Source organism: Rhopalosiphum padi, chromosome 4, assembly GCF_020882245.1.
Source record: "Rhopalosiphum padi isolate XX-2018 chromosome 4, ASM2088224v1, whole genome shotgun sequence".
Taxonomy (NCBI): domain Eukaryota; kingdom Metazoa; phylum Arthropoda; class Insecta; order Hemiptera; family Aphididae; genus Rhopalosiphum; species Rhopalosiphum padi.
In genome coordinates this window covers 19,307,431-19,319,272 of record NC_083600.1, presented here as the reverse complement: position 1 = coordinate 19,319,272, position 11,842 = coordinate 19,307,431, and the positions used below count along the sequence as shown (strand labels likewise).

Here is an 11,842-nt window from a genome sequence, read left to right as displayed (position 1 = left end):
ATGATCCAGATTAATTTAATTTTTGATTATATCACATCGATATTAACAAGTATTATTTTTCAATTATTATTTTTAAATAATATATTTTATATTTTTAATGTTTTAATTATAGAACAACCTTTTGAGTTTAATCATGAAAAAAGTATGTACATTAATGTATTAAGTGAACTTAGATCATTAGAAAAATACCATCAATCGATTTTGGATATCAAAGAACGAATTATTAAAGCAGACATAGTGTACAAATATTTAGGAACTGATGAAGAAAAATCAGACAGTAAAATTAATAATATTATTAAATCCATTTTAACATATATAATGTATTTTATAGTGTTTATTAGTGTTGGAAATTATTGTTTAGATAATTTTATATATTACAAAGAGTCATTAAACTCTCAACCAGTAAAATCAATGGAACTAAAACTAAAAAAAAAAAAAGCTATAATTGAATCAAAACAAAAAATATTAAATATATTAATTACAACATATTTATTTCAGAGGTCTTATTGTATTAATATATTAAAATATTGTCAGATTTTTAATTTTTAATTAATTATAGACTGTCGAAGAGAAAAATCAAAGGAGAAATTGAACAAGCTAGACTTATGTTTCTTGAAGTTAATAATGCATTAGATACATCACTAAACGTACAAAATAAATTACTTTCACAAAATACCTCAAATAAGGCAAAAGTATACTAAAATATTCAAAATTTTATACATTAATTAATTTAATCAGATTGCATTACAATAATCTATCTATAAGAGTAACCTCAGGCGGTTAGCTTCATCTGCGCACAGCGGCGACAATAGGTGTGGCTAATGCGCTAATGCCGTGTCTTTGATGCGTCACTTATTTATAATTCCAACAATCCCCTAATTCATTGAATTTTGTTAATATTAACACGGTCAAAGGATTTTTCATCTGTGACTATTCGTCGAAAACGAAACCAGACAAAAACTAAATTAATCAACTAATCAAGGGTTGTATCTGACCAAACTGGATAAAATTATAGGATGTATGATTAAGTTTATTAATTTTAATAAATTAATCATTTATTGAATAATCCTTCCATATCTAATTATCCATAAATATGTGTAATGGCTTCATTTATTCAATTATATTTAATAAATATTTTAACGGTATCATATTATGCCTTCGTTAGTTTAAACACTAAACTAAATACCTTAATTTATCTAACAAAACTTCATATATTTAAATTCATATAAATTAATTTTAAAAACTGATTAGGTACAAAATGTTAAATTTTAATTTCATATTCAGTTTGAGAATGCTCAAATTTTGTTTAAATTATAAATGCAATTACCTGATAATATTCACTGTCGAACAAATAAAACGGAGTTAATAATAATAAATAAATCATATTGTATATTAATATTAAAACGAAAGTATTGTAAACTAGGTACAATAATAAATGAGAAATCCTAGAACATAATAGTTTTTATTTAACTTAATTTTTGTTCAATACTAATTAATTATATATATTTAATTTTAATATTTAAATACCAGATTGCAGAAATATTAGTACAAATTAATTCAATTGAAAGTCAATTAAAAAAACGAGTTTCAGATTTTAAGTTAAGCGTTAATGAACTAGAAACAAGTATAAAAGAAGTTTCAAAGGAAATTTTTTCGGATTTTGAATTTAAATATAATGAAAAGTATAATAATTAATGTATACATATAAATACTAATACAAATATGAAATCATAACCGATTTTAAATATTTCCCTAGAGAATATATAAAACAAAAATTCAGTATAATTAACCCGGAATTTAGTTTTTTCAATAAGTATAAAGAAGTAAGGGAAATTATTGATTCTCTTGAACAAACGAATGTATTGAAACCAATAAACTCGTTTACACATAGTAAGTGAGTCAATTTTCATAACATAATTTTCATTTTAAATAAACTAATACAAATTAATATTATTTATTTATCAATTAATTGTATGCATAACTAAACAACTAAACTGATACTTTTAATAATTTTATAATTGACAATAAAATATTGACTTGAGGTTTTTTATTCCAGAAGTTTATTGTATGATGTTGATTGGACTGATTTTCTAATAACTCATAATCTTTTGAATGAAACAATTCTTATAAATTTACAACAGGTAATAATTTTTTATTCTTAATTTACAATTGCTTTAAATTTTAAGTATGAAATCAGGAAGATGAACTTTTTATTTTCACTAAAACCTATGAAATATTTTTCAACTCAAATTAAATATTTAATTATTGTTGGAACATCTAATAATTTTCATATATTTTTTCGTAATACCATGTTGTGTACGAAGTAGATACGTAATTTCTATTATAGGTACTAGCACCAAGTATATTATGTTATTTTTGAAACAAATATAATTAACAATATAAATTAATTAATTTTGTCTACAGTTGATTTTTTTGTGTAATTATTCTGCAACATTTTTATAAATATTAATTTTAAAAATATTTTAATTTCTTACATACAACTGTTAACATATTTATTTATGTATATTAACCGTATTTATTTAAATTTCCTTTAGAACTACAATACAGTGACCTCTTTAAATACGTTAATGAACAATATAAATTTTATGGAACAAGAGATTATTGCGAGTAAGATTTCCAAAAATGTATTATACACAGATACTATAATACTACTACCTACCTAGTAAATTAAAAATAAAAAAAAATTAATAAAATTAATTCATTCATTCATAAAAGACACTGTAATAGGTACTTACCTACCTATTTAACTAATTCTTGCGTAAAGATATCTAGTCGAGTATATATCAATTGTGTCGAAAATCACAGGTAAAGAAAAATGATGGGATAAAAAAGGTATTCAAAATGTGTATGTCAATTGCGCCTATCGATTACTTACTAAAAATATATCTAGTTACGGGGTCTAGTTACGGCCTTGACTCCGGTATTAACGAATTATAAATTACATAAAAAGAAAAGATAAATTATAACTATATTAAGTACCTATACTATTCATATAAACTAAAATTATAAAAATAAAATTAACTAAGACAATTTTTTAATAACATGGGCTAACCATTATTTTTTTAATGGCGCAGTTGATATACATTGTATACCTTTTTTGTTCCGGCACAATAGATGTATGTTATACAGGTAGTGTCCCAAGTTTGGCGCCATTGATAAACACCAGTCAATTAAAGGGGGTTATCCATACAATTTTCGGAGCCTAATTATAATTCAATAATGATCACATACTTTAATCTATTTATGCAAAGAAATTCATTAAAAATGCTTATATTTTTTAATTTCTTTTTAACAAAGACTTCCCATTTTTACTTTTTCCATACTTCACTTTTAAATAAAACTGTATATAAAAGTAAATGCAGTACCCCTTTCCCCAATGTATGGTGTTTCCCAAGCGTGGGCCCACGTGTAAGAAATAATAATAATAGTGATTTTGGATCACATGTTAGCCCCACTTTACAAGGGTCGCCAACAGTGTTCATTTTAAATTTACGGAATCAAAAAACGCTTCCAGATAATTGCTCATTTACGCATACTGTAACTTAATATTGTAAAAACATGCAGAAATAACATTTACCAAAACCATCAGCTGGATAATTTTATTCTAAAGAATTTAAAATTTTAAACAAGTTTTCTCTTTTATTACCTATATTTAACAAATGTTACCATAATAAATAAAAATAATTTATGTTTTAAATACTAATTATACAAATATTTGGCCAAAATATTTGACGTATAAAAATATATATTACAGTAGTGATTTTAAATTTAATGACTAAAATCAATAAGTATATTTAATCTTATTATAGTCGTAAAAGTAGCTAGGATTCATATGTAGAACTAGGATAACATGGATGGGTTTATTATTTTTAGTATATTTGAGAAGATACCAAGTTCTCTCACAATTTACAAACTATTGTCTATAAGTATAACTATAAGTCTATAACAATTATTAGTAATATTTAATTCAATTATTAGTCAATTATATTTAATATGTATTTGTCATTATTACTCACTATAAATAATAGATAATATAATGGTTACCTAAAACCTGTTTTGAACTATTGACGTATTCTTAACTAGGTACGTAGGTACTTCTACGTATTTATATTTTATTTGATGCATAGCCGAAAGCTGCTTATACTCGGTAGTCGGTTTGAACTTATTGGTGTTGTAGTTATGTGCTACCTGTCGGCTGTCATAATTTATATATATTTGGATAAACAGGTTTCATTTTTTCGTCTTCCAAAATTATATTACCATAACCATTATTCATATAATACTATCATCCATTTTATAGGATTCCAAAATATAATTTTTGGAGTGTTTAAGAGTGTAGAATCTAGATAATAATTTTAATAATAAATAAAAGAAAAATGTTAAAAGCAAATACGCGGTTGTAGAAGAGGGATAAACCCTCATACAAATGTGCCTCCTTTATTATATTATTAAAAATTTTATAATATGTATAAGTTTGTCACCTATAATTATTGTTAAGTAGGTAATCATGTTTTAATCTTAAAATATAAAATGTTACCAATTTTATAATACAATAAACCATATACATATGTTATATAAGTATTATATACGGTATTTATGTATTAAGTATGGTATGGTTGATATATACCTATACTCTATTATAGATATTTTTAAAATAATAGTAAAGAATATTATTACAGTAGAACTCCGATTATCCGATCGCCTATCAAGCGGACGTCCAATTAACCAGACAAGATAAAGTTTTTCAGTTAAATATCATAATAAAATTATTTGTTTATTGCTACAAATTTCAAATTATATTACATATATATTAATAATAAATACACACATACAATGTGTTCATACAATTATATAACTTTTGATATGTCATCCGGTCATCCGAATATTTGTTTATCCGGACCACCCTTGACATTAATAATTAGTTCGGATAATTGAAGTTCTACTGTATTAACAATTTTATTGTGTATGTTAATATTATGATTATTCATTATTATCTTCTCTGTGTTTTAAATTATATCTTGAAAGGTAAAAACCACAAATTATTAACTACAATACCAATTGTTTTTATTTTAAATTCTAAAAGCATTGAATAATTAGGTACCTATGTATACTTATTATTCATGTTTAAATGTTAAACTATAAGGAAAAAACCACAAATTATTATATGTTACTCAAAATTCTAAATTTAAAGACAAAACCACAAAATACACCATTTGTACGGTGTACCTACCATTTATATTATAATTTCATGTTGCTCATCGTATATATCAAAGTTATATTAATCGTTAAAACTATAAAATATTAGTAGATATCTAATTAATAGCTAAATTTATTGTTGATGTCTAATTTTCAATTAATAATTAAATAGTTGTAATTAAATATCTTCTATTTTAATTTATTAATTGTTAATTTTGTTTTAAATATTAAAATAAACAAAAATAATTTGTAGATTTAAAAAATGCTACTTATTTTATTAACAATGTTCGATCAAAACGGGATGTAAACACACAAGTTTTAAAAAAGTTAAATGACGAATTGTTTGAATCGAAGAAAAGGAATAAGCTCATGATGAAAAGTTATGAAAACAGTGATGATTTAGAAGTTGAATATATTAAAAATATTCAGTAAGTATATAGATAAAACACTAATTTATTATAGAAAGTATGCTGACATGCTGTACAGTATTTTACTCGCATTTATTTTAAATTAAGATATTGAACTGGGAGATACCTTGGAAATCTATATATTTTTAGAGATGATTTACCCAGGTTAAATAATATCAAGTTGACATTATATTAAGACGGACATAATATATTTTCTAATACTATATACAATGTGATTCACTAAGTGTGAATCACCCCAGTTTTTTTCTTTAGTAATTAATTTATTCAAATTTTAATTTTTAAAACTTTTAAGTATAGGTACTTAATGTTTGACCATATTTTCATATTCTGATTTTTATACAATTTAGAAGTATGCTATTGTCATATACATTTTTTTTTTTTATGAAAACCAACCCTTTTTTACCATGTAAATTGTTAAACTGATCATTTTTTTTTTTTTAATCTTGATGTACCTAAGTTATCTACAACAAATTTGAACGATTTGTTTCTGAGTTTTTGAAATAAATTATATGCCTTAAAAGGTTGGTTTCCACTTGAAAATATATCTATGCTCGTACCGCAACAATACAATCTTTAAATGATACAATCGATAAGTCCTATAATCTACATATACCCCCACCATAATTTCAAGATTTTATGTACAATTAAAAAAAGTATACATATGTAATATTGGTTATTGGAAATTTTTTTATGGACCTCGATTGTTTTTTTTTTGTGTACAATGTGTACATGCGCCTATTTTTAAATGACAGACTAAATTAGCTAGATGACTAAAGTTCAACTATACATAGATTTATGTATAATACATAGACATGCGCAGACCACTTTTTCAAGATATGCAGAAAGCCACTGGCAACCCTATAATTATTTTTCTTACACAAAAAAGGTTTTTTTTCCAGAGTCGATGTTCGCCACTTAAAGAGCTTCAGGGTATGCAGCTACATACCTTACATACCCCCTGCGCACGCCTATGGTATAATATATATATAATTGGATTTTGTAACAATAATTCAAATTATAGGTACTTACTGCATTTTTATGTATTAAATATTAAATAATAGTAATATTATAATAGTTTTATTTTATTCATATTGACCACGTGATTCAGGGCAGAGTGTACTTTACTCAGGTGTAACGACTATTATGAAATTTAAAATTATAATTTTCACATTGTTTACATTTAAATTGATCGAACAATGTGAACAACTCCTAAACTTCTTCCTACAGTCACCGTAACAAGATTTACATATTGAATATTTTAAACTTTATTATTACAAATGTATAAAAAGATATACTACACTACGTATGAAATGGACATAGTTGCTCATAAAACCGGTAATAATAGGTTATTTGTTCTAGTATCTAATTGTTGTAAAAAAAACATCTAATGTAACTAATAAATAGCTTTATAATACTAGATCGCATGACTAAGTACATAGATCCATAGATGATATCAAGTTTTTGTTTAACTATAAATATGAATTATTATAAGACATTAGTATTATGAGTTATAAGACTTAACAATAACTCTATATTTAATTTTTTAGTAATCACATTTTTTACAAATGTAAAAGAATTTAATTGAATTATCTATCATCTAAATATTCTAAATACCGTATCAATTTAGTAATTTAGAAAATACAATTCACAAGTCTAATATTCAATTGACTGTAACAAGTAAAAATATCAAAAAGTTATATGATGATTTAGAATGCTTAGATTCATTATTCCAAACAACTAAAAAAAAGTACACAGATCAACTGATGAGTGGTTCATATCTAGTAGAGTTACGAAACGACAAACAACCAAGTAAGGTAAAATTAAAACCAAATTATAGATTTATGGTTATTTATTCTTATTATTAGTACCTAATTATTATTAAAATTTACAGCTAGTAAATTATATGAATATTTATCTTTTTTTTTCACAAACTTCAAATAAAAGTTTAATATAATATGACATTAAATTCTAATTTTATAAAAAAAATTTTAGACTTGTAAAATATAAATAATAATTTATATAATTCAACCTTTAAAAAGCCAACCTAAATAAGTATAAATTGATTTAAAAATGTATAATTTATAAATTACCATATGTTACCGTAATAAGACTTAGCACTTACCTATTATAGGTTCATGTTATCTGGCACACATTTCAGCGCTTCTATTATGGAAATTTCTTAATAAATAATACTATATTAAGTACCACGGATTATTTAGCTTTTATAACTGGCATGCAGAGAGAATAAATGAGAAGCTACCTAAATGTACTAGGTTTATGTTATGTAAATATTTTAATGGTGTTCCTAGTGTTACAACAAATAATAATCAATAATCATTATTCATCAATAATCAACAAAACTTTATTAAGATTGTTTTATTTTTTATGTATTTTCCTCATTCCTCTCAGGATTTAAATACCATAATGTTTCATCAATAGTCGAGTAAAATATATAGGTAGCCAATCGGCAATCTGAACAAATAATTTCTCTTTTTTATGTATAATATCTTATTATATTTATAATCAGTTTAAAATTTAATATTTATAATAGTTCTTGTTCATACTTTAAATATTAAAAATTAATTACATTTCAGGTGACGTTATTGTATGAAAAACTAAAAATAAATCAGAACAGACATAACGAATTATTAACAAAGCGGAAAGAAATCATCGTGGATGAATTTAATAAAAAAAAAACAACTTCTGAAGCAATAGTTAGAAAAAAATCTAATGATATTATTGGCTCTAGAAATGTAATTGCATCTTATGAAAATAACATAAAAACATACAAAAAATTTATACTACAATTTACAGACATAAATGTATCTATAGAAAATGCTATTAAAGGTAAATAAACTCGAACTATTAGGTGTCTAGATTCCCATTAAGTTAAAAATAATAGTCAACATTTAGAAACTTCGATAGAACACGAGTATTTTAAAAATATTAATTTTAAATTCATTGAACTATAATACACGATCGAGAGACATTGAACAGCTATTTGTAAATTTACCTATCTACTATATATTAAGCATAATTCCACAATACATATTTAACATTATATTATAAACGCAATTCATTGCAATAATGAGGCATGTAAAAATATATTTTTTTATAATCATATTTTTTGTACGATTTATAAATGTATTAACATTTTATATTCAAGATTTAGTTCATCAAAATATTCATGGAAAATTAGAACAGTTGGAAAATGAAGAAATAGAACTTACAGGCTCTAATGTACGTTATTTTTATTATTTTCACCTATTTTTTACAATATTAAATTGTGACTTACAGTTTTTCTTTTCCTTTATACATATAACCTATATATTATAAGGTTTAAAATACATTTATGTATTTAATTTAATACATTTGATTTTAGAATATGTATATTAATGAAATCGACGAATTAAATAAAGAAGTCGAACTTATAAAAATTAGTTCAAAACGGGATGAATTAAAAATACAATCTCAAATAGATAATTTGAATGAAAAACTTCAACAAATAACCAGTGCTAATGAAAGCCTAAAAATGGAATTGAATAAAAATAAAATATAATAATGTCTTGGATCTCAGATGTATCTGATCAATGATAATGCACAACTACAATTAAATGTTTACTTATTTGATTTTGAATTTTAAATTATGACGCGAGTACGGGAAACACGTTCATTTAAACCTATATAGGTCACTGTATTAATCTCGGACCTCAATTAAATCATTTAAATCTAACTTCTATAGAACACCTTTTTGTGTACATTTAAAATTACCCATTTTTTCCAAATAATTATAATATCGTGATTTTTAAAGAGCTACACACTGATTAAAATAAAATAAAACACATCAAAGAGCTGCAGATTACATACTAATCCTAATGAGACGCAGGTTCTAGGCCTCTATTCTAAAACCTAATATTTTCTATTTACAAATAATTTTAAAACATAATATTTACTTTTTTATTATTTTAAGTATACAAATAAATTTTTTATGAATTTTGTCTAAATTCTAATTTTAAACGCTTACAAAAAAATATTGTGACTGTAGAATTTGATATATTATGTTGATTGAGAAATAAATAACTTTATAAGGAGCAATCGAGCAATGTATTAATTTGTCAAGCATTTCTACATATATTCAACAATAACATTTTCAAGACAAAAGTTCAAATTATATCTAATTTGATATCCAAAACTGTAGGATTTCATCATCAACTTATCGTATACTCGTCCATAAATAAAAACTTATTTAAACTTTTTTTTATTGTAAAATTAATACATTCATCGCTCCACTCACAATTAATATTTAAAAACCTTAGATGTTGAAATAAAAATGTTATGATTTTTAACTATTAAATAATATGAAAGCTTTTGTGATTTTATTAATTTCGTAATAATTTTATTTTAAAATGCAAAAAATATGAAAACTGTCCTTTATATATTTTTTTAATTTTAAAAAAAGTTAAATTTTCTAGTATTTTTTCTAACAAAAAAAAATTTTCTTATACTTATTTCAAGAATAAACTAGTCAAAATGTTCAATTAACTATGAATAATAACTATAACTATAATTTATAAGTCAAAATATCTTAAAAGTATGTTTAATATATTCTGATTAGTGATTTACCTATAAACTTTGTAAAAATGTTGATGTCTAGATATTTAATCGCTTTTGAATTTCAATAAATAAACAATTTTTATTTTACCAAAAATAGGTTTAGTTTAAAAACCCTATGGAAATTTTACTTTTGACCGTTCAAACAATCAACTAGATGTTTATATGTAATTTACTATCAGAATTCTCTCTCTCAAAGTTGAATATATTTCTACTACAAAAAAATGACCGAAACTATTATAAATTTAATAAGAAACGAGAAAACTATTTGGTTGAAAATATTTTTTATGACACTATACATTCTACTCGAATGAGACGCCGGTATACCATTGATGAATCGATTTAAATTGTTAGATGTATTATCATGGTTTTACTAAGTTTTCTCTGAGTAGTGAGTTTCGTCTCTTTTTCATTTTTCATTTTTTTTTAGCTAGACTACCTATAGATACTTAAAAACTATTTTTGTATGTTTGAGGTTTCAAATATTATTACTACAGTATTTTATGCAATAATTGTCCTATTTTTAACGATCTGTTATTATCTATCGATACCAATTGTTATTATAGGTATACTCAAGCACTGAAATACGTTGATTCTGATATTTCTATTTAATCATGGGCTACACTCGATTTTATTTCTAAAGATAGATTAATTTCAGATTGTAGTCGGTAGTAACTCATCAAAACTGTTGTCGAAGTAGGAAATATCCAATAATAAATATTATACATACCAGAAAGTTTATACCTTGTATGTATTCGATTGTAAAGGTAACCGGGAACTAGGTAGGTGATACATAAACATTGTATATTTGTATCGATTTAAATATATACAAATATAAAAAACGTTACCTATCACCTATGATAATTACATAATTAAGTACCTAGTATACTAAAACTATATAAAAAAAAAAAAACACTTATAATAACAATATTATCGCAATGATAGACCTAACTATTATAAAATCAATACTAATATCTAATCTAATATCCATTTTGGTCGTAAATACTACGTACGTTCACGTTTCTACCGTTGTTTTTATGGAGGTCATTAACCTTAACGGAAACTAGAAAATATTGTATAAAACCGGTTATTTAATATAATTATGACGCTGTATTACATAGTGTACCTGAATACACTAACAGGACTGTTTAAAAACATATTTTATAAAGTATTTTCGGAAACTAACAACGTCCATTGAAAATGGAATTCCTTTTAAAAATAATAATCTAATAGGTAAATATTGCACATTATACCCACACAATATATGAGTTATTTATACTTATTTTTTTAAGATTAAATAAGTAGACTAATGCTAATTGAATATTGTTTACACAAAATTCTTGATTATAAAAATTGTCCATCTCATGCTTGAACTACTTGAGTTTTAGAGTGACAACTGCAAATCATAATAAACCACTTTATAGTTTATCATACTTTTACAGTTAGGCAAGTTTTCTACATACATATGAATTTATAAATATTATATAATTGTAAATAAAGTAATTATAGACGACTGAATATTTTATTATTATAAATTATATGATTGGAACCATAAAAAAAAATATATATAAATAATAACAAATAAA

The 11,842-nt window shown here is 23.6% G+C and overlaps 1 protein-coding gene across 1 annotated transcript; it reads left to right on the top strand.

Moving 5' to 3' along the window:
- Positions 1–9,204, top strand: LOC132928954 (uncharacterized). Its single transcript, XM_060993922.1, has 13 exons — positions 1–49; positions 113–277; positions 362–500; positions 560–692; positions 1,531–1,682; positions 1,757–1,894; positions 2,057–2,141; positions 2,556–2,628; positions 5,471–5,645; positions 7,273–7,459; positions 8,240–8,492; positions 8,818–8,885; positions 9,028–9,204. The coding sequence occupies exons 1-13, from the start codon at positions 1–3 to the stop codon at positions 9,202–9,204; spliced, it is 1,794 nt and encodes a 597-aa protein (XP_060849905.1).
- The last annotated feature ends 2,638 nt before the right edge of the window (positions 9,205–11,842 follow it).